General features: G+C 52.0%; 9 protein-coding genes across 9 annotated transcripts; 3 read left to right on the forward strand and 6 right to left on the reverse strand.

The window, feature by feature from the left end:
• Positions 1-176: 176 nt before the first annotated feature.
• On the reverse strand, positions 177-2,006 carry BDW74DRAFT_168577 (uncharacterized protein; the record flags this gene model as incomplete). The annotated part of the gene is made up of 8 exons (XM_073726857.1): positions 177-216; positions 273-752; positions 863-974; positions 1,031-1,229; positions 1,317-1,544; positions 1,591-1,748; positions 1,801-1,870; positions 1,914-2,006. 8 exons carry the CDS (start codon positions 2,004-2,006, stop codon positions 177-179), a joined length of 1,380 nt encoding a protein of 459 aa, XP_073582844.1.
• A 921-nt stretch (positions 2,007-2,927) lies between these two features.
• Positions 2,928-3,395, forward strand: BDW74DRAFT_179213 (uncharacterized protein; the record flags this gene model as incomplete). The annotated part of the gene is made up of 1 exon (XM_073729405.1): positions 2,928-3,395. The coding sequence occupies one exon, from the start codon at positions 2,928-2,930 to the stop codon at positions 3,393-3,395; it is 468 nt and encodes a 155-aa protein (XP_073582845.1).
• A 376-nt stretch (positions 3,396-3,771) lies between these two features.
• On the reverse strand, positions 3,772-4,742 carry BDW74DRAFT_179214 (aromatic alcohol reductase; the record flags this gene model as incomplete). The annotated part of the gene is made up of 2 exons (XM_073729406.1): positions 3,772-4,653; positions 4,713-4,742. 2 exons carry the CDS (start codon positions 4,740-4,742, stop codon positions 3,772-3,774), a joined length of 912 nt encoding a protein of 303 aa, XP_073582846.1.
• Positions 4,743-6,214: 1,472 nt separating this feature from the next.
• BDW74DRAFT_185784 (uncharacterized protein) lies at positions 6,215-7,633 on the forward strand (the record flags this gene model as incomplete). Its single annotated transcript, XM_073731119.1, has 2 exons — positions 6,215-6,585; positions 6,633-7,633. The coding sequence occupies exons 1-2, from the start codon at positions 6,231-6,233 to the stop codon at positions 7,631-7,633; spliced, it is 1,356 nt and encodes a 451-aa protein (XP_073582847.1). The 5' UTR covers positions 6,215-6,230.
• A 487-nt stretch (positions 7,634-8,120) lies between these two features.
• Positions 8,121-9,101, reverse strand: BDW74DRAFT_179216 (ankyrin repeat domain-containing protein; the record flags this gene model as incomplete). Its single annotated transcript, XM_073729407.1, has 1 exon — positions 8,121-9,101. The coding sequence occupies one exon, from the start codon at positions 9,099-9,101 to the stop codon at positions 8,121-8,123; it is 981 nt and encodes a 326-aa protein (XP_073582848.1).
• A 3,889-nt stretch (positions 9,102-12,990) lies between these two features.
• Positions 12,991-14,492, forward strand: BDW74DRAFT_168564 (uncharacterized protein; the record flags this gene model as incomplete). The annotated part of the gene is made up of 3 exons (XM_073726853.1): positions 12,991-13,138; positions 13,193-13,443; positions 13,512-14,492. The coding sequence occupies 3 exons, from the start codon at positions 12,991-12,993 to the stop codon at positions 14,490-14,492; spliced, it is 1,380 nt and encodes a 459-aa protein (XP_073582849.1).
• Positions 14,493-14,982: 490 nt separating this feature from the next.
• Positions 14,983-16,936, reverse strand: BDW74DRAFT_32243 (uncharacterized protein). The gene is made up of 6 exons (XM_073732517.1): positions 16,518-16,936; positions 16,050-16,464; positions 15,829-15,975; positions 15,605-15,769; positions 15,408-15,530; positions 14,983-15,332 (listed from the first exon to the last, which is right to left on the reverse strand). The coding sequence occupies exons 1-6, from the start codon at positions 16,561-16,563 to the stop codon at positions 15,023-15,025; spliced, it is 1,206 nt and encodes a 401-aa protein (XP_073582850.1). The 5' UTR covers positions 16,564-16,936; the 3' UTR covers positions 14,983-15,022.
• Positions 16,937-17,309: 373 nt separating this feature from the next.
• BDW74DRAFT_179220 (uncharacterized protein) lies at positions 17,310-18,472 on the reverse strand (the record flags this gene model as incomplete). The annotated part of the gene is made up of 5 exons (XM_073729408.1): positions 17,310-17,565; positions 17,671-17,793; positions 17,857-18,012; positions 18,074-18,232; positions 18,288-18,472. 5 exons carry the CDS (start codon positions 18,470-18,472, stop codon positions 17,310-17,312), a joined length of 879 nt encoding a protein of 292 aa, XP_073582851.1.
• Positions 18,473-18,939: 467 nt separating this feature from the next.
• On the reverse strand, positions 18,940-21,346 carry BDW74DRAFT_185788 (uncharacterized protein). The gene is made up of 5 exons (XM_073731120.1): positions 21,217-21,346; positions 20,397-21,168; positions 19,926-20,349; positions 19,595-19,880; positions 18,940-19,548 (listed from the first exon to the last, which is right to left on the reverse strand). The coding sequence occupies exons 1-5, from the start codon at positions 21,331-21,333 to the stop codon at positions 19,087-19,089; spliced, it is 2,061 nt and encodes a 686-aa protein (XP_073582852.1). The 5' UTR covers positions 21,334-21,346; the 3' UTR covers positions 18,940-19,086.
• Between the last annotated feature and the right edge of the window lie 440 nt (positions 21,347-21,786).

Below are 21,786 nucleotides of genomic sequence, written 5' to 3' on the forward strand. Positions count from 1 at the left end.
CTTTGTTCAGGCTACTCTCGAATTGAAGAAGGCGTTGAGTATCTACTCGTTTGTTTACATTGATTGTCGAAATAGAAGTGCAAAACGCCACGAGAACAAATAAAAGTGCCAAAGTCTCGGCGAAAACTTAGATTACGGAGATAAGTATCCATCTCACACCCAAACGGCGTAACCCTTCAAAGCCTCCTCTCAACCGCCAACTCCCCCTCAAACTCGCTCCCAAAGACGCGCCGCCAGATATCCGGCAGCAGCAATATATCGCCTTCGTGAACTCCCAGTACTCCGGCTTAAAGGCCACGGATTCCCAGTCCACACTCCCGCTCAGACGGCCCCGCTCAAGGAGGATATTGCTGTGGTGGAAGTCCGAGTGCGTGAGCGGGAAGTGCTTGTGCTCGCGATATGGCAGGCCGTTATCGCGCACGATCTGCTCGAAGGAGACGGAGAGGTGGCTGGTGAGGTGTGCGTTGAATTCGGCCTCTGTGCTGAACGGGCCACCTGTGTCCTCGGGGATGCGGTGGTCTGTTATCGGCCCGCCGAGAGTATCGGCGATGAGGTAGGGCGTGGTGTTTGGAATGGAACGGAGCTGTGCGAGGACGGAGCGGATGCCGGCGGCTAGGGCGTCGCGCTCGGCGTAGGAGAGGAAGTGCGCGACTGAGCCGAGGTATTGGCCGGGCAGGTGGGTCATGAGGATATTTGTGACGCCGTTGACTTCCCAGGTGTCGAGGAGACGGGGCGCTAGGATTGTTGTGTGTCTCGCCAGGAGTTTGAATCGTTGGGTTCGTGCTGCGGTGCTCGCGTGCATTGCTTCATGTAGAGGCCGAGGGGGAGGCGCTGGGCCCAGACGTCGCCTTCGAGGGGGTACAGGCGCCGGCCGAGCTTGTTGAGGAGGGTGTAGCAGAACGCCCGGAAGCGGGTTGGTAGGAGGCGCCAGAGGCTGAAGAAGCCGGATATGATGGGTTGCGGGAGGGTGAAACCTTGATCAAGGCCTCTCAGTGGTGTTGTAGTGGTACGGCGGCTTGCAGTACTTTACCTCTTTGCCTGGGAGGCCACCCGCTTGCGGCCTTGTCCTCAACATAGAACAAGTGAAGAGCGGTGGCGAACCGGAAATGGACGTTCATGAGAAAGCCGCTCGGTAAAGGAAGCTTCTCGGTGTCTGTCGTTGAAAGCTCGAAAAAGTGAAGTGTGCTCCTTAGCCGAGTGCCATCTCCTAGATAGAGGCCTGACACGGGCTCGGGTCACCGTGGGTGCAATCCATACTGCGGTCACTGTTAGGGTTGTGTGGTTGTATTCCGGCACATAAGTAGCTAGGGAAATACCACACAGTGCTTCATGGGGCCATCCTCATGTGGGGGCGGGCTGTTCCTGATGTCGAGCCTCGGTCTGCTGTCTACGTGCCCAGCTCTGAATGCTCTGTGGATGCTGGGCGGCAGCAGCAGAACATTCTTGAGGTAGGTATTCGAATCCGCCGGCGCGTGGAAGAGGTTTGTAAGCGTGGCGACAACGTCGCCCGATAGGAATGCTTCAAGAAGAGGCCGCATGTTGTTCTGCCGCCGTTAGCATTCGTATGGTGGTGGGTAGAAGCAGGCTCACCTCTGTGAGGCCGCGTACAGATGATGGCGGGAGCACATGTGCCGGCTCCACGATCGACCCGGGGACATGACTTGGATTCCGCTGCATTGCAAAGTCACGGCCATCTCGCTGAAGCACTAACTCTCGAGCACGTTGTGGGATAGGATCGTCGACAGTTACTGGTGACATCTAGCGGGCTTTCTGCAACAAGGTGTATCTAAGGACACGGACCCAGGGAAACAAGGCTCCGCCATTGCTGCTTGAGCTTTCGTAGCGCAGCCTCCCCGTTAGACGTTGATGACTGGACACTTGAGATTAAGTTCTGCTGCCCTTTCTGGTTCTACCGCGCCTTCAACGAAGTGTTTGAGGAGTGAATGTTCGGTTGGTGACAAGTCGGCCTTGGTGATTATGTCTATGGCAGCTTGAACAAGCGCCATTTGAGCGATACGATCTTGAGTCTGTTTCAAAGATTATACTAATTGGTAGGTTCAAGTTCCAGGGTATGATCGACGGGCATTCAAATTATGGACAACTAGGTATTTGAGGAAGGTGCGTGGTAAATAGACGGGACCCGACAATAACGGCGGCAGTCTCGATCCCGGCGCTTGCTGTGGTGCAAGAACAATCAAATAAGACTAAATACTGGCAGCGCCCGAATGAGAGACACAAGGCTAGAGTTCTGGCGATATTCTATGGTGAAGGGGCTTGGAGGGTTTTTGGTGTTGGGGGGAGGGCCAGCCAATAAAGCAATCACCTAACCCTCCTGGAACAACGATTGCCCGGGTCATTCTCAACCGGCCAATCACAGCAGAGTTCATATTCCAGCAGGAGTGCATTCCATGCCAGGCGCCTAATCATGCTCCGGGGACCTGTGGCCTATTTATCTAAGCTCAGATGCTGTTTCTGTATAGCTGCCTTATCACGAAATCTCCTGCAGCCCAGAGAGCTACAGGCTCTCAATGAGTCGCGGCACAGTTGGTACCAATAACATGCTGGTTATCTATAGCCGCTGAGCCTCTTGCGGCGCAAGAAATAAGAAGCCATCATTGATTCTTCTAAGAACAGGGCCTTTGCTAGCCGGGCAATCTTTGCCAAGGCACCATCAAGGCTGACACCAGGTGGTTAGGGTAACCCTGCGTGACTTTCTTCTCTTCCCATATATTTTGCTCGCGCCTTGGTGTCCTTTCCTTATTGTTCATCAGTAATAGAGCGATACCTGTGGTCTTGATTTTTATTTGTCGCAGCTCATGATCTTTATATATCCCTTCATATACACTGAGTTCATTGCGAAAAAAAAGGACAATAACCCAAATCCCATCTCAACACCCCGATCCCCACCCAACCCTAAAGTACCAAACATGTCCAACGACCCCGCCACCTTCGAGCAAAACGGTCTCTACATCCTAGTCTCCAACATCAACAAAGTCCGCCAGTACCACTGGAGCCTCTACCTCGCGACCGCCCGCGACAAGGGCCGAATCTTCCATATGGTCAATAGCATCGAGACCAACTACCAGTGGCGATATAGATCATACATGTCCGCCAACGTACCAAAGTCCAAGACCTTGATTGTCGCTGTCAGAATCACAGTCATGGACCCCGTGCTGCATGGGCCACTCGGCGATAGACTTGAAGCCGTATCCACTGAACCTCCGATTTCGCGTCTTGTATGGCTTCGGAGGGCACTCAAGGACCTTGATGATGAAGGCTTTATAAAGCTTCTTGCCAAGATGGATGAGATCGAGTTGGATGCTGAGATGATGGCGGAGGATAATTTGGAGCATCAGAAGCGGAGCGTGGAGAAGTGTAACTACAGCGCTGTGTGAGGTGCTTGGTGACTTTGATATTTTTTGATCTTTATATATACATGATCCCTTGGCGTCTGTTTGAACCAATCTTCTTTCCGCTTCGTTTCTGGTATCTAGATTGGAGTTGATTATCCTGTGTTAAGTCGGGACATGACGAAACCCATTCTATCCTACCTAGTGCCATGCCTTCAGCTTCCTCGTTCTTACAGCAAGATGACACCCGTCTCTGCCAAACGTATCTATACTTCTCAAACGAAATTCGACTACCCGGTCAGAGGAACGTCCGGGTACTCCTGCCCGACATTACTAGTGCCTTTTGCATGAAACATATTAGATTCAATAAATGGTACCTAACATCGTAGAAACTATCGGGCAGCACGAAAAGATCCCTTGCCTATTTTCCAGCAACACCCTGCACAATCCTCTTCAATCCCTCCTTATCCAACTCCTGAATCCCCAGGAGCTCATTATCCGTCTCCTTGTAAAGACCCCCCGCCCCCTCACCCCAAATCGCGCGCCGAATAAAGGGCAGAATACTCTCGGGACCAACAATCCCAGCCTGAAGTTTCTCCCACGCCTTGTTGACTTCCTCGTCAACGCTCGGCTCGGTGATTTCCCATCCCTCAGAGCCAACAACGTCCTGCGCAATGCTCAGGAGCTCTTTAGCGGTCGTCTGGGCCTCGGAGATCCGGACGGAGCGGTTCTCTGTCTCGGCGGTTTTATCAGAAAGGATAGAGACAACTCCCTGTCCGATTGCGCCCAGGGTGCTCGTCGAGTAGACGCGATCACCCCCATCGAAAAGCGCGGCCTTTCTACCCGCAACGCTCACGGGGAATCCAACTTTAAGTCCCCAGTCCAGGAAGAGACCGTTATACACAAATGTATAGGTAATCTTCTTCTCGGCAGCCAGACTCTTCAGTAGTTCCTGTGCCTCAACCTTGATCTTGAACGCCGGCGCGGCGCGGTTAATCTCGTTTTCGAGATCCGAGCCGAACTCGGAGGGGAGGAAGCGCGAAACCCCCGCGGCGACGGCGGCGTGGATGAGGTTTGTTTGGCCTTCTGCGGCGGTGGGTGGGAGGATTGAGACGACGGCCTCGGCGGAGGCCGATTTGAGGGCCGCCGTGAGGTTTGCGATGCTGGTGTAGTCGACTTCCGCCGATTTGACACCGGAGGGGAGCGAGAGGGGCTTGGAGTCGGGCCGGGTTAGGACCGTGATGGTGAAGAGGTTGGAATTGGCGAGGGCGTTGAGGATGGAGGGGCCGAGGTTGCCGCTTGCCTGAGAGTGAGAGAGAAAGTTAATATGGTGACTTGTGAAGGGGAGGTGATGGGACGTACGCCTGCGAGAACGATGTTCTTGGAAGGCATTGTGAAGTAAACGATGCAGGTGGATACTTTGATTGGACAGGCTGATAGGGTAAGTAATGAGATCCTGTGGCTGATGAATGTATCAATTGGAGTGCTTGCGAGACTACAAGACATCAAAAGGCAAGACGATGTTTATATACCTAGCCTAACCCCTCCTCTTCTGTGAACCGCACCTCTGATTCCGTCATCTGATGCCATTGGGGTTACGCATTGTATGATTACTACTGTGAAGCCCCACGCGGAGCACTTCCGCTCCTTATCTAAGCGCCGTTCGTAAGCTCCATTGCTTGAGTGCATCCCACCGGCCCTCCCACCGGCACTCCCACCGGACCTAACCCTGGGTTAACCCGGGTCCTCAATGGACGCTCGTAATCAGTCCTCCATTGAAAGGGAGCAAGAGCAATACGAAGCGATGATTCGAACATGTTGACTGGGTAGTGAGTTAGTGTCATTGGATACAGGGACTCCGTACTGTATTCCGCGGAGAATAGGGATCCCAAGTCTCACCTGCAGCAGCTCCTAAGAAGGTAGCGTATTTGCGCGCACCTGCAGTCGACTTTCGACGTGGATATATTCTGAAAGAGTGAGCCCTATTTTTTATGGTATTCAACTGATTCAACGATCGCGGCGTGAATAAGCTCGAGTGGGGAGTCTTACGTACATAATCGACCGTATGATTATGATCTTAGATACTCCACCTACTCCACGATCATATTCGAATCCTCAAATCCAAATTTATCACTCTGTTCTCTTGTTCGCGTTCCTGCATGCAATGTGCATTGAATTGAAGCGCGGAAATCGAGAGAGAACGCATCATAAGATGGCTACTTGGACAGTCTTGGCCGGTGCAAACCTAAGTATAGCGACATAGACAAATCATTAAGAATCAACCGAGTTTGTGCGGAGCACCTAAGTCATACCCATCGATCTTCGAGAGCAGACGTCCACCGCATCTTAGGTTCAGGACGGAGGCCGTTTTCCATCGGGATGGATGCGAGCGAGGTGAGATGATCCCATCGCGATCTCAGGCCTACCTACGAGGTGCCCAGCTACCGATGACGACATAGGTTAGATCGACCTTTACTTAGTATGCCTAATGAATGTGTGATAAAATCATTTATGCAATGCTTCCTATTTCCTCTGCGAATGTCCAAGTTACTGCCACTGATCAATCAACCGCCGGGATCCATAGTATGGACATTGGCTGCTCACTGTCGCCCAAAGACCGCCTTTAAGCACGGAGTCACCTCAGATACACAGTTTGTACTTGGCATTGATCTGTTGGATTCTTGTTGATTTGATGTCGTCGCCTTGCCTCCTAGGCCGAAACCTCTATATCCGATCCGATCCGAAGCCCTAATTGGGGACATCGGGCGCAATGGACCTTGGAAAAGTTGGAGTAAAGACCCACATGGCAAACTCTTATCAGAACCCCAATATTTTCTCCTGTACCATTCTCTAATCAACCTTACCGTCAATCCATCGGCCATGGCTCAGCCACACCAGATATCCCTGCCCATAGGCGGTCATGAACGAGAACAAGATGTATCAAGTCAACTTGACTCGGGAGCGGAGACATTGGAGAAAACTCCATCTCACATCATCGCCGCTGAACTTCCTCCAACTGCGACCGCCGAGAAATACCCCGATGGTGGCCTACAAGCTTGGCTCGTTGTGCTGGGCTCCTGGTGCGCAATGGTCCCGTCAATGGGACTACTAAATACATTTGGCGTCCTGCACGCCTGGACCTCAAAACACCAGCTGTCCACTTACTCCGAAAGCAAAATCGGGTGGATTTTCGGGACATACGCATTCTTTTTGTATTTTGGGGCGGCGCAGATTGGTACGTCTACCTTTTCCTCGCTGGTCCTCCCTACTAAGCCGCGTCAGGTCCGATCTTCGACAGCCGGGGTGTTCTCCCCGTTGTTCTTCCTGGTTCCATCGGGTTGATAATCTCAATTTTCACGTTCGGCGAGAGTAAAGAGTACTACCAGATCTTGCTGTCGTTCAGCGTCCTGGGTGGGCTGAGCTCCTGCTGCCTCTTCACGCCAGCCATCAGCGCAATCGGGCACTGGTTCGATGTGAACCGCGGTCTCGCAACCGGTATAGCCTGCACAGCAGGCGGGTTAGGGGGCGTCTTCTTCTCTCTGATAATCCTATACGTCGGGCCAGTCCTCGGTTTCGCCTGGGCGATGCGGATAATCGGCATCATATCCGCCGTACTCTGTGCCCTCGCCTGTATCCTCATGAAAACGCGCCTTTCACCAAACACTAAGGCCGGAATGGCGGTGGACTTCAAAGCCCTCCGCGACAAGGGATACGGGCTGACAACAGCCGCAATCTGGCTCGTTGAATTCGCCGCGTTCGTGCCGTACGCATACATTGTTTCCTACGGGCTTTACGCGAACATGCCCCAGGACCTGGGGTACCTCCTTTGCGTATTTTTGAATGTCGGCGCGATCCCCGGCCGCGCGTTACCGGGTATCCTGGCTGACAAGCTCGGCCGGTTCAACGTGATGTCCTTCACAGCGATCGCGTGCGGGATCTGCACATTGGCGCTATGGTACTGCAGTGGGACAAACCAGGGCGCAATCATCGCGTACGCGGTGCTGTATGGGTTCTGGAGCGGGGCGGCGATTAGCCTTACGCCTGTTTGTATATCGCAGGTTTGCAAGATGGAGGATTATGGGAAGCGGAATGGGACGACGTTTACGCTTGTTAGTATCGGGACATTGACGGGAATTCCGATGGCGGGGGCGATTCAGGAGAGCCAGGACGGAGGCTTCAAGGGGCTGATCATTTTTGGGGGCGTGCTTTATCTTGCGGCGGCGGTGGTGTTTGGGATTGCGAGGGGGGTTGTTGGGGGGTGGGGGGTCAAGGTGCGGTTTTGATGCCGCGACCCTAGCTGTAAAGTTATCTTGTTGATATATTTCTGGAGCAAAGTTTTACTAATGGAAATTGGACTGAATGTCGTTTGATAGTGACGACGCATCTTAGCATTAACAATTCTCCCGAAGATGGGAGTATCCATGGAGAGGAGATACTGAGATCCCTCGGAGGCAATAAAAGGAAATGAATTTGTGGATGGATGGTGGGATCATTAGAGTAAAGTAAGATTCATTGATATGCACCAGGGCTTTGTGTCTGCGCCGGCTGCCCAGACCACCATGTGTATGTGCAGGAACCCTGCTCGTGAGGACTAGGTAGAGTGATAAACCCCATGGCGCACAAATATCACACGTAGACAGATCAAAATTGATCCCTCAGGCTTCCAATCACCATTCAGCAACCAAGTGACAGATTCATAGGATTCCATCATTCAAAGCCTGGGTATATAATATCATTGTTTGATCTGATCAACCCCAGCGAACGCCGAATCTACCCCTCCCTCCCCGCCAGAAACTCCGAAAGCAACGTAATCGTTGCCTGAATGGTTTCTTGAGTCTCCCGAGCCCTCGGATCCCATCTTTCCTCATACGTATCCAGGGATTTCTTCGCCCCCTCAAGTGCCTCTTTCACAGTTTCCTTGGTAATGCCGAGATCCGGCGCAATAGGCCTAGCGGCAACCGTCGGCCTCACGAAAACAGCAGAGTTCTCGAGCGCAGTCTTGCCGTCGTTATCACTATGCCAGATCTTATTCCGATGAACATACGGTAAGAACATCTCCAGCATTTCGACCGAGGATCTGACGGCCTCCTGCCAGGGTGTCCGCCCGCTGTCGTCAACCGTGTTCTTGTCAACTGAATCATGCGGGAACAGGACTTCCGCAATCTGCATGCGCTGGTAATACGCCTGCGTAAACCCCTCGTGGAGTGGTGTGCGGCCGTACTTGTTTTTGATGTTCGGGTCGATCTTTGGGTGTGCCAGTAGCGCTGACACTACTTCCCCGCTGCACGCAACGTTGACAGCATGTTCCAGGGGCGTTGTTTCGACGCGGCGGATGGAGGTGCAGTTCACGTCAATCTTGCGGTGTTCTAGGAGGGCTTGGACTGTGTCAAGATCGTCTGACTCCAGCGCTTTGAAGATCGGCGTCTGGTTGTCCTTGTCGACATGATTGGTCGGGCCGTCGCCGATGGAAAGGAGGTAGCGGACTACATCGCTATTCCCGTGTCCTGCGGCTGCTGCTAGAGCTGAGGTGCGATTCCTTCGTTTGTAGCGCTTCACGAGGCTGGAGTCCTCTTTGAGGATTGTTTCCAGGATTTCGACGCTTCCACCTTGCAGCGCGTACTTGAGACTCTGATCGTCTGCCCTCGTAACTAGATCGTCGTTCCAAACCATGCGGAAGATCCTTTCCCTTCCTAACACGGCGGCAATGTATATGGATGCTTCATCGTATGAATCGTTGAAGAGCCCCTTCATGTCGTAGTCAGGTTCCCCTTTATCAACTTCCACATCGTCGTGCTTCAAGAGCTCCTCCACCACCTCCGCATGGTCTCTTGCGATAGCCCACTCCAGTGGAGTACAGTATTAGGAATCCCACATATTCGGGTCAGTGTCGATCTCCTCATAGCGCAGTAAAACCCTCACGGCATCGACATGCCCTCCGGCTGCCGCGTAGTGGAGTGCTGTGCGATATACATGATCTTCCACATCTGGTTGTGATCCAAGGTCGAGGAGAAACTGAATAATCGTCGCGTTTCCTGTTAATGCAGCGAGATGTAACGCAGTACTCTGCTGGAAGCCCCCGCCGCAGGATACAGTGACATCATTTTTCCCCTCTTCCACCAGGAACTCAATAACCTCCATCTGCCCGCCTAGAACAGCAGCTTGAAGCTCAGGCAACCGTAAGCGGAAAACGCCGCCGTCGCCCTGTCGGTATTGCAGCTTCCGCAGATCGTCTGTCCGACCAAGGTACGCCGCCGCCATCGCCGTCGCAATGTGCGGTGAGTCGGGCAACAGAGCCGCCAGCGATTTTTGATCGCCGTATTCTCCGGCGGCGACGATAACCCACCACTCTCCTATTATTCTTGCAACCACTGCATCTATCGCACGGCGATAGATCGCTGCCAGCTCGTCGCGCTCATGAGGTTCGCCGCTGGTATCATGATCTCCGTCTTCAGGATTTGCGAACATCTCCACAGCAGTCTCAACAACTTGCGCGACCAGCTTCTTAATACAATGATCCGCATTTGCAGGTATTCTGTAGCAGCGATCAACAAAGGCACCAAGAAGCCTTGTGCTCATCGCCGCCATCGACGGGGTAGGCGGGACCCAGTCCATGCCGAAAGGAGGGAGATGCAAGATGCCGTTGTCCTTATGGGAACGACCCCGCAGGGCAGCCATCAAGTGTTCCAGAACAATAGCATCGAAAGTTCGTTTAGAGGAGGTTAGGTGATGAGGTGATGTACAGCCTTAACAATTTCCTGGAACCCACTGCTAACACGGCGCAGATCTACAAACCACCATAAATGAGCCCGCTTTGCTTGCTCGATGTGGCCACAGCCCCTTAGGCAAAGGTTAGGTACGCAGAGTGATAGGATGTTGTGGATGATCTCCGGCGGCGGAAACCGGCCCATCTTGCTGGGGCGGCTGGGGGCAATCAGATTCGCCGTAGGTAGCTGATGTAGTGACCAGGATTATCGCCAGGACGTCAGGGCATCAGTGAGCGGTGTTTCTTTTGCATAACCTAGACACTACTGCCTGGGAATGTTTCATTGAGACTAGAAATTAATCGAGCATCATCGGGGTGACTAGATGATAGAAATTGTGGTTGATGAAGAGAAGAATTCGCAAATACTTGGTACCGTAAAAAGCACTTGTAAATAACTTGACAATGACGTTATCAAATGATCCTGTAATGCGGTGTCGTGGTCAGCACGGAGTCTACTGACTGCCGGATACAGGAGTAGAGGGTGCGTACTATGAGCGAGGCGGAGACTTAGGAAACAGCGCAAGCCCCCGTGAGCCTGTTTCTTCGTCGCAATACGTACGTACTCGCATCTCTTCATTGCGGGTAGAAAGTCTGATAGAATAGCGTGGACAAGTTCGGCGGGAAGAGATAAGATGGACGTGATGGTCTAACAAAGCTTTGATAACCTCGAAATCGGTGTGGTGCGTCTGAGAAGCAAGATGGAGAGGGTGCTCCTCGGTAACACCTTCAGACGTACAGTTCACATCAATCTGGGGAGTCTCAAGTAGAGCCCTCACGGTTTCAGCGTCGCAGCTTTTGACTGCGAGTTGGAGGGCCGTTGCACCGTGTGGGCCCACCGAGTTGATACTGCTTCCGTTGTCTAGTCTCATGGAGTACCTGGTAGTTGCCTCGTGTCCGTGAGCTGCGGCGGATAGCAGAAATGGTTGCTCGAAGTATTCCTCATATACATCCTCATCATTTGGCATACTGCTATGCAAAATATGAGCCACAATGCTCGGGTTCCCACCCGCCAGCGCCACCTCCAATAAATCGCGCTCACTGTAGGGATCCAAAACCGGCCAGTGATGGTGAAGCTAATGAAAAATTCCTTCTCTTCCACATAGCGCAGCGGCCCACAGGGCGTTTTCTGCTTCCGGGTCTCCGAAAACATGATCTGAACACGACACAGAGACACGTGCATGCTGAGTGAGCTCTTGGACAATGCTGACGTGTGCTCTAAGGACAGCCCAAGCTAGCGGATCGCGGTTGTCAGAATCGGCAGTATTTGGATCGACGTTCATATTGGACATGAGCTGTCTTGTAGCATCTAGGCAACCGCCACCTGCTGCGGAATGGAGTGGGGTGTGCAAAGCGGAATTAGTGGTATTGGGGTTAGCGCCATGATGGATCAACAATGCGATAACATTCCCATGGTTTCCTATTGCCGCCAGATGTAGTGCTGCATAGTTGAAAGGGCCATAGTGCACGTCAACATTTACGTTCCTTGTCAGAAGGAACCGTACAGCATCCAGATGCCCGCCTAAAGCAGCAACTAACAAGGACTGCTCCAAGGAAAAATGAACAGCAAATCCCAGTCCCAGTAGAGTGCTCATGTGGTCGACACGGCCGAGATATGCCGCCGTCATTAGCCCGGCATTTGGCAGATCGGGTAACTCGAGGTTGTCATCGTTCGCAGTCACATGTGACGGGCTGTTAACAACTCGAAGCAATTGATGGATCGGAATCGTGGCCGCCAGGATTGCGAGAAAGCCGTAATGATAAGAGGACTTTAAATTGTCAGATTCATCTGTCTCTCTTCTCGGCCCACTGATGTTATTTCTGGGTCTCGAGAATAATCTGACAACCATTTCGATCAAGTCAGTGACTACTTTCTGTATACCGCCACTTTTTACGGTGTTCCGAGGAGACTCCTGCACAACTGTATGGAGAAGCCTTGAGGTCATTGCCATGGTAGAGCGAGTTGGCGGGAACCAGTGAAAGGGCGAAATTGGACACCACTCACGGCTGGGATCTATAGAATGAGCAGTGTCTGCATCCTGTCGGGCCTGAATGACACCGATCAAAAGTCTAACGACAACAGCATCGAATTTCTCTAGCGCAAAACATCAGTACTAACAACAGGATAAAGAGAGTCCAAAAGTTCATACTGTTTACCAGGCGAAGATTCATCCAAAGGGAAAGATCTCCACAGGCAATCTTCCAGGCTCTTCTTTGAGCATCACGTCCCTCAAAAGGCAACTCCGGGTTCTTTCCGAACAGAGCAGGATCTAGGTTCGGGGTGACTAGAGACAATATCATGTGCCATATGTCATAGGGAGGCTGTGGAAACACCGGACGCTCCTCGAAGGAGTCAGGGGGAGGCATAATGCTGCAACTTTAATGATTTCTTGCGTATGACTCCAGTAACATCACTTCTGCTCTGCGCCGCGCCGCTGGGAACTGAGGCATGGTTGGCTTCGTTAGAAATCGACTATGCAAAGAGATGTATGTATGCTGCCTTCTAGTCTCTCTGTACATGGACAGCATCTCATCATATCTTATGTCTTTGGGTGCAAGACAGTCTTCAGACCCCATAGTCAATACACCACCCTGTCACGTGGCGGTCGGCCAAGGGGAATCTACATGCGAGTCATGTATTATGCAAACCTATCAACTCCCTGTCTACCAGAGAAGCCAGCTCTATGTCGCGATCAAGCATTAAATGGTATAATTTTCGTTACGCGCCGTTGGTTGAAGAGTTGGAGAAGCTCCCTCGCGGTGATGCTATCAACGCCATGATGGCGACATACCAGATCCTGCAGAAGATAAAACTTTACAGTTGACTCCAAGAGGTCGATGTCTCTTTTCCCTCAACTCATTTCTACCGAAATCTCCGTCATGTCGATACCGGTTCGAAAATGGTACGACTGGTACTCGCCAGAAGACACACCAGAGGAGCGGAAACTCATCACAAAGCTTGACCTCTTGATCGTTCCCTACGCCTTTACAGTCTACTGGGTGAAATACATCGATCAAGGAAACATCAGTATGCCCTCCCCTCTCATGAGTCCTCCTCCGCACCTCTAATAACTGCTTTCAGATAATGCCTACGTCTCCGGCATGGCCGACGAACTCGACTTCCACGGCAACGAGCTCGTACATTTCCAAACAATCTTCACCGTCGGAAACGTCGTCGCCTTACTTCCCTTCATGTACCTTTTCCCGCGGGTTCCGATGCACTACCTCGTCCCGGCACTCGATCTGCTCTGGGGAATCTTCACGCTACTTCAGTACCGAGCAACCAGCTATGCCGAGATCATGGCGTACCGGTTCATGGTTTCTATCTTCGAAGTAAGTCCTCTCAGACTACTCCATAACTGGCCAGTGAAGTCTCTATTAATAATGATCTACGGTTCTAGGCATCCTACTTCCCCGGTGTTCATTACGTCCTCGGATCCTGGTACAAAAGCAACGAGATCGGGCGGCGCGGCGGTGCATTCTACGTCGGCTTGACACTGGGCTATCTTACCGCGAGTCTGCTGCAGAGCGCTACGCTTGATAACCTCGACGGTGTCCATGGGCTAGCGGGGTGGCGCTGGCTATTCATCGTCAACGCGATAATAACCCTCCCGCTCGCTGTGATCGGCGCGTTCATTTACCCCGGTACAATCGACAAGCCCAATCGGCTAGTCATCAACGAGAAGGATCTTGCTATCGCACGACGCAGATTAGAGAAACAAGGGAACACCGTCTCCAGCGCGCCATTCTCCTGGGCCCTCGTGAAGAAGATCTTCGGCACGAAGCGCTTCTGGCTCGTCCTTCTGTGGGACAGTCTGTTCTTCAACTCGAGCGCAAACACTGCGTCTTTTCTGCTGTGGCTGAAGAGCCTTAACCGCTTCTCTGAGTCAAAGCTCAATCAGTTAAACTCCATTTCTCCAGCGCTGGGCATCTTCTTTATTCTCTTCATCAACTTCTCCACGGACCTCTTCCTCGAGCGCGCGTGGGCGATCACGCTCGCTTCAGCCGTGAACTTCACATCGCTCGTCATTCTGGCAATTTGGAACGTCCCCGAGTCTGCGAAATGGTTCGCGTTCGCTGTTCAATACGCCGCCGTTGCCGTGTCGTCCGTGCTATACGGGTGGGTCAATGTGATCTACAAAGATAGCATCGAGGAGCGCGCGGTCGTGCTTGTCCTTGTAACGGCCATCTCGACGAGTTGGACGGCGTGGATCCCGCTCTTTACGTATCCGACGGTGGAAGGGCCACAGTTCAAGCACGGGTATGTCTTCTCCGCGGTTATTACGGGCTTGCTGGTGGCAATGACGTTCTTTATTCGTTGGGTTTATGGGCCGAATGGGTATGTTTTGATCCTCTCCTCTTTTACCAAGACTCGCTCCTAATGGTCTACAGAGAGAGAAATAGGTCTTTTGGGAAAGGTCTAAAGTACACGGACTCCAGTGAACCGGAGGAGACAACATCGAGTGGCCCGGCTCAGGATGAAGTGCCCAAAAATGCGCAAGTGAGTGTCAGTGTCGCCGTGTGATTGGCCTTGAGTATGACGACTGATCCTTTACCTGGCGATCTTGTTTTATGTAAGTTTGAGGTCCGAGGCTGCCGCACCGGGCTGGTTGGGGTACGCATAGCGGCTGAAGCTTGATAAATAGGGTGCTTGTTCAATGTCACGCGATTGAACCGTAATACAGTGATTGATAGAGCTCTCCTTTATCTACCATCACAAGAGCGAGCTTACTTTGTTCAAGCTTGGTAGGCTGGGCTATGTATGTAACTGTCCAATCAACTTCGCCAGAGCCAGATGAGTTTGGAATGTATGACTCTTTAGTCATCATTTAGAACAGGTTTCAGTGTAGAATGCCGGTTCAACAAGTGATAGACGGGAGCCTATGCAGGGAATCAAAACGCGGAATCAGAGTTAAAAGAGAGCGTGCGCCATGATTATACCCACCACGCCCGTAGCAACCGTGAAGGAAACATGAGGGTATTCCCGGATCGCAAGCCCCTCGTCATCATGTTCAGCCTGTGTCTCCGCGTCTTCATTCGTCTCCGTCTTATTCCCCGTTCCTTCGACTGCTTTCGGCTCCTCCCCAGACGCGCCACAGAGCACGTCACCCACATCGTCGTTGTCAGAACTTCTGAGTCCGCTTATGAAAGCATCGCAGTCAAGCTCCAGATTTGAGCTAACATTTAAGAACGACCAGCTGCGCAGGCTGCGTAATGATATTCTAGAGGATAGAAGGTATTGGTCAGGGCAGTTCGTAATATCAGATGGCCAAGTGCTTAGTTTAGCTTGCACATACCTTTCTATAGCTCCGCTAAGTGTGATGTTTTCCACGCTCTCGATGGGTAGATCAAGAGACAGTGGTATCGCGGCCTCTACACGAAGCGATTGCGTAATATCTTTCAGGCTGGGAAGGGACAATCTAGACGAAGGGTACTGTAAGCTTATGCTTGTGTATAAACAAGCAGGGGACGAAATCAAGTCTCAAGGACGTACGAGCCGATATTTCCCATGATTTCCAGACTCCCATTGACAGAGCTCAACTTCGGCAGATCAACGTCTATAGCAGGACCATCTAGCGCTATAATCGAGACTGGGTTTTCGAAGACCTCGTCCTCTGCTGCGTCTGTGCCTAACACAGAGAACCCGGGTAGCGAGAAGCTTTTGAATAAGCTTTCAGTATGGTATCACGGTAACAGGCGTCCTAGGAATGTTGGTACCTTGAGATATTCCCCTGGAAGCTAATTATGTGCGCGACTTCGAGAGCCGCGAAAGATATATCCATCGAGGTCTCGGTTTGGCGCGTTCGAGCCGAGTGGACGACCTCTAAGCCTGACTCGACGGTTCGCAGCGCATCGAAGCGGACACTGATTGAATCGAAACTTCGTCAGCACATATATCATCCCAGAGGCCGGGGGTCGACAAGATAGATACAACGTACTCAGTCATGTTCCCACGAATAGCAACAAACCCAGCCGTTTCCAGCGCCGGAAACTCCAGTTCGTCCAGAGAGGCTTCAACAATCAAGGCTAGGATCGGAAGTGATTCCAATTTCGGCAGATCCAATTTCTGAATACGCGTCAAGGGTCCGAGCTCTAAAAGTTCTAAATATTGCAGATTAGGCAGCTCCAGCGATGTGATCTGGACGGGATCATTGAACAGTTTGCTTGTCCCGAGCGGCGCAATGGACGTGATGTTCGCGATACCGGGTAGAACGAAGGGACCAGAGAACTCGCTGTCAATGACCAGATTCCCGTCTATTGTGTCGCAGTCCACCGCAAGCGCGTCGATATCATCTTGGTCTTTTATGACGGTATCCGGAAAACTGTTACAGACCTGGGCGGCAGCGCCTAAGGCTAGAGAGGGGTTTTAGTCCTGCTATGAGGTGGGCAGGGCAGGGCATACGAACCTATTGCGGCCAGTCCCAGGGACACCTGAACAAGCAATAGCCACATACTGCGACGGATGATGACAAGACGAGTTTGATATGACGAACAAAGCTTGGTCGCGATCGTCCTTCTGCTCGCATTTAACAACGCGCTCTGTAGGCACGCGGGGCGCTTGGCAGGGTGGGACCATAGGGTGTTCGCTCCGGGCCCTGAGCATCGGGGTTGGGCACGGATTGAGGATGGCGGGGCTGGGCGCGGCCACCCATGGGGCGCTTTCAGGGACTCAGTGGGGGGCGCGAAATCGCGATGTAACCTCCCAAAAAGGCTAAATGTCGCGCCGCGAAATGGGCCTTGGCAGTTGAAACTCTTCGGTCTTCCGGCGGCTCCTTGCAGCAAATTGAGCAGTATACAGGGTGAGGTGCGCAAGCCGCGGAGTAATGACGAGCTTATCACCGCAGGAGTCCGCGTTTATTTGTGCTCCGAGCGTAGATTGTCAGATAAAAATACATATTGACCGGTCCTCAAAGACACAAGGCCCATTGCCATATTTACGGGTTGTCCTGTCGTTGGAGAGGCCTTGGCAAGTCGGCGAAGTCAGGCACAGAACGCAGCAGGTATAGGATAAGACTCATCATGAGCCCGGAGGCTGGAACTAGCCTCTCAAATGGCGTCGACAAATGCACTGCCTTATCATATCATCATGGCGGTACTGGATTCTCAACGCATGCTGTGAATTGATCAGTCGCAGACGACGAAAACGAGTTTCAAGTCCTAGTGACATTGTATTTGAATGCCGGACTTGAATGGGCACCCTAGCAGCCGGCCTGAACGAGAACGATGCCCGTAATTGCAGCTGCGAGTGCAAAGCCCATGTCAGCCAGCCTTCGAGTCGCCATATTCCCCCGGTCCTCTTGAGATTGTCGCCGCCCAGTCGCTTTGCAATCGACTTCACCCGGTGCAGGTTCAGACTCGGTACCGTTGAACTTGTTAATAAAAGCATCGCAATCGAAGGGCAGGCTCGTCTGCACCCGCAACTTAGTCCAATTCCGCAGGTTGGGCAGTGAGATGCTACGCATTAGTTAGCACGTACACTGGCGAGGCCAAAATCCATGCCTCTAGAACCATATTCAGAATGGATATAAGGGGAGTGCTGGTATGTTCCGCCCAGCGTACCTTTCAATTTGACCACTGAGCTCAATCTGTGTCGCACTTTCGAGCGGCAGGTCAATTGCCAGCGGCACTTTAGACGAAACACTGAGCCATTGCGTAATGTGCTTGAAGCGAGGTAGCGACAGTCTGAAGTAAATTAATCAGTGAGCCTGGCGTAAAGTAAAAGTGGGCGGGTAGCTGGAGACGAACGATGAGATATTACCCTCAATCCCTAGATCTCCCTGAACGAAGCTGAGATTCGGAAGGTCCAGTGGCATGGGAAGACCCGAGTTGGAGAATAACGAGGGCAATGCATTATAATCAGACGTACTCGGGCCCAGTCTCGAGAGATTAGGCAGAGAGATGCTGCGGCCAATGTATCAGTAAAGGTTTCATATTTGATAACATTTCTCATTAAGATAAGCACCTTGAGATATTCCCCCAGAAGCGAAGACCGAACGCACTCTCGAGTGCAGGAAAAGACAGATTCATACTTGGCCCCCCTGGTTTCGCTGGTTCCAGGTTCCAGACCGTGTTGGAGATCATGACTTCGCCATCAATTGTTTCCAACAAGTCAAATGAGACACTGGAAGTGGTGAGACGTTGAAACAAATCAGACCCGACAAGACATAGACACATACTCGGTCATATTCCCTTCAATATTTATGCGCCTCGTCGAGTTGAGCATTGGGAAGTCCAGTTTCACCAGATGTGACGGAACAGTCAAAAAGACACTACGAGCGTAAGCCAACTTGGGCACTGACCACAACTCAAGATCAGTCAGGAGTCGAAGTGAAATCGAGTTTGACTCCTCAAGATCAGGCATCTCGAAAGAGGTAATCCGTAGCGGTCCCAGCCCGTCCTTAGTTATGGACCATCTCGAGACATTGACGATGTTAGGTAAACTAACAGGTCCTGTGTACTCAACGCTAACGGTAAGACCTTTGCTCAGCGATGTGCAATTTTGCGCCAACATGTCAATATCGGCTTGCGTGCGTATCGTACTGAGCGTGTCGTTACATACTTGAGCTAAAATGCCTATTGCAGTGAAATATTAGCCATTGCGGGAAAGAATAATTCAAAAACGGCATATCCGGGCTTACCTATCGGCATCAGCCCTATGGTGGCCAGGAGCAGCCACATCATGAGCACAAGACGAGTTTAACAGGGGGGATAGCCAACGTTGCAATGCGACATTCTCCGTTTTTTAAGAGCGCGAGCAGGGGTTCTTGGCGGCAGAGACCAGACGCTCGAATTTGCCGGAGAAGTCACAGATTAGGGATGGTCGGGCTGGGCGCAGGGTCCGTGGCGAGTCATGGGCGATTTCACGGGCCGGTCGTGGGGCTCAGCAGGAACCCTCGATTCGAGCCGCAAATTGGGGCGCAATATTTGTAACCTCCCCTTGGGGTAAACTCCACGACAGACATGAGGATAGACAAGTCAACAGGGAGCCTGATCGAAGCCCAGGCTAGGGTTGTCCCAAATCAACTCATCGAACCACTTCAGAAAGTCCTCGCTAGTCATTGACTCTGGGAGGGGCGGGAGGACGTCCGGATTGTACGCTTCAAACCCTAAATCTGGCTCTACTTGGGCGTTCGGGCTCGGCGCGCTCATTAAGAAATTGGCGCCCTGTCGACTTCGGTTGCGCTTGCTTTTCCGCGACGGAAGGCCCTGGGTCAAAGTATCATCAAGCAGGTTACCGATAACCTTGCTGATCTGGACACACACTTGGAGGTCGGGTCGATTAGGCATCTTCTTGCGCTCAAAGTAAGCCAGAAATACGCTTAGGTCGCGGACGATATGCGACACCGGAGTGGAGGTTGGCAGAGGTACTCCGCGTAGGGTGGCTTGGTGGAGTTCAGTTGCAAGGGTGCCGGCGCCAGGCAGGCAATAATGTAGAAACTGCGGCAATGTTAACCAAAGAATCACTTACATGTGATTATCCTACCAGCCATGTTTGTCGTTCTCGAAGCTCGTGGTGACAGTGTTCCCGATGGATGAAGTCAAGAGCACCCGAAAGTAGCTTAGTCGATGTTTCCAGCAAAGGCGTTATCGTTATCTGGGCGTCTTGAAGTAGCATTCGTTCTATCATAAAGCCGCTGTAGAGATATCCCAAATGGACCACTAAGAATATTAGACATGGTAACGGGCTCGACTTCGCCCACATCGCTTTATCATAGCGATATTGTGGGGGTATGTTGTGCACGGCACTGTGGTACTCTTCGTACAATTCACTGTATTCTGTTAGTAAGAATAGCGGCGTTGGAGTTCGGACGTACCTCAATTGCTGGGAGAATGTAGTGTTTCTGTTTCTCAGTGATAGGCGTAAGACCTTCTCTTGGATGAGGGCGTGCTGATAGCGAAGTCGAAACAATGCGGTCTGCCAATGAGGCTGGTCGGAACGATTCCAACCATCAGAATCGAGACGCTGCAACGCGAGGTCCAGCTGAGCTCCGCTGAAGACTATCTCCTTATCAGTCAGCTGCAATGGCAGAATCGTATCACAGAAGCTGCTATCAATGCGTGGTGGCCTTCCGACCAAGGTCGCCATGCTCTTGTCCTGGGCGACAACGATGGCGAAGACTCTTTTTCGAGTCTCCAGAATGAAGAATGGAATGTCGGGAGGGGATGAGATTAGATGATTAAAGCCCATAATGAACAGCTGGCCGACAAGCTCGTTAAGTCCGTGGTATACAGTATCACCTGCTCGTGTAAGCCAACTGACTACGATTCTGAGACGGAACACGTACTTGCATCTCCGAACAGGGTGCCCGACAGAATGACGTTCAGAAACCGTGTCCAAATAGTCAGGTCATTCACATGGTCGTAGGCCTCGCACATCTGCAAGCAGGCTTTGCTGGCACTGTACATCTCGCCGCCAAACATGAGCGGATCGAAGCCACTTGGTGCTTCGGTGTAGAGGGTAGCGAGTCCAACCATGCTGAATACTAGACTGATGAACTCGAGACGAATGTTCTCCGCAGTAAAGCACTGGAGGAACTCAGAGACCGTACAACTGGAAGGTATGGATGGGAACCTCCGGCGTATATTCTCTTTGGTTTTGGCGAGGATCTTCGCAGTGGACCCATCCTCGCTGCCTCTGAGCTCTCTAAGAAGCGCCAAGGTCGGATCCACAACCAGAGACCGGGGGATAGTCGTCAAGCGAGTGCCATCATAGTACTGAAGCAATGCATCTTCAAATTGTGAGGACAAAGCCATCACCTGGCGCAGCGATTGCTCTATGCTGGCGAAATGAGCGTCTCCATTGATATGCGAGTAGGGTCTCTGAGCTGAACCAGTTGGAACTTTCGGACATAGGGAGAGTGTGCTCGAGAAGCCAAGATATCCGGGAAGATATGAGCCTGACGAGTCTTCATTTTTCTCTGCCTTCTGCCTCGGTCTCGGCTTGGTCACTGGCTGTGTCGGTTCTTCCCTGGTGGAAACCTGGCTAGGTGGCTTGTCCACATGGTACGGTCGAAATCGTGTATTCGGACGTGTCATCGGGGCAGGGTGATAGAAGCACTAGAGCTATGTAAGTCCGCGTTGTTTCAAGTGACTCCAAGGTTGTACCTTCTCCGACACCCCCTTCGCTTGGCATCGTCGGCACACCGGGGTTGCATGATCACAGCGGACTTTCGACACCCTACAGGGCTCGCAAGACGTGAGACTTCCATTTCTCCGATACATCGGCAGGGTAATGATGAACTCGGACCAAAATTCGATGAAGTCAGAGAGTGTGCGGAATGAAAAGAGTTGGAGGAGAGTCGAAGGTGTTTGCACGACAATGCCACGTGACTCACTCCGACAAGCCCGGAGTGGACTTTCCTGATTAGGTACTCCGAGTCCGAACTCCGAGCATAGCTTACCTATTGCCTTCCCGCGTCGAGGGCAACAAGTAGTCGCTCAGCTGAAAGCTTCGACGGACAGCTTGGTTATCTCTTGGCCGTGGGTTTTGTACGCTATAGTGGCTCTAAGATTGTTTCTCATACTTGCTCTCAGAACCTAATGCCTGCGGTGATGAGCAGGCCAATACGCGGAAGAGGGCACGTAATTCCTTTATATTCTTTCGTCTGGCGATCATGTCGGAAATTCTACCACAAATCTGTCGATACCCTGGTGCAGATATGCTAAACTGATCAC

Source organism: Aspergillus multicolor (assembly GCF_047715735.1).
Source record: "Aspergillus multicolor strain CBS 133.54 unplaced genomic scaffold BDW74scaffold_16, whole genome shotgun sequence".
In the NCBI taxonomy this organism is placed as follows: Eukaryota; Fungi; Ascomycota; class Eurotiomycetes; order Eurotiales; family Aspergillaceae; genus Aspergillus; species Aspergillus multicolor.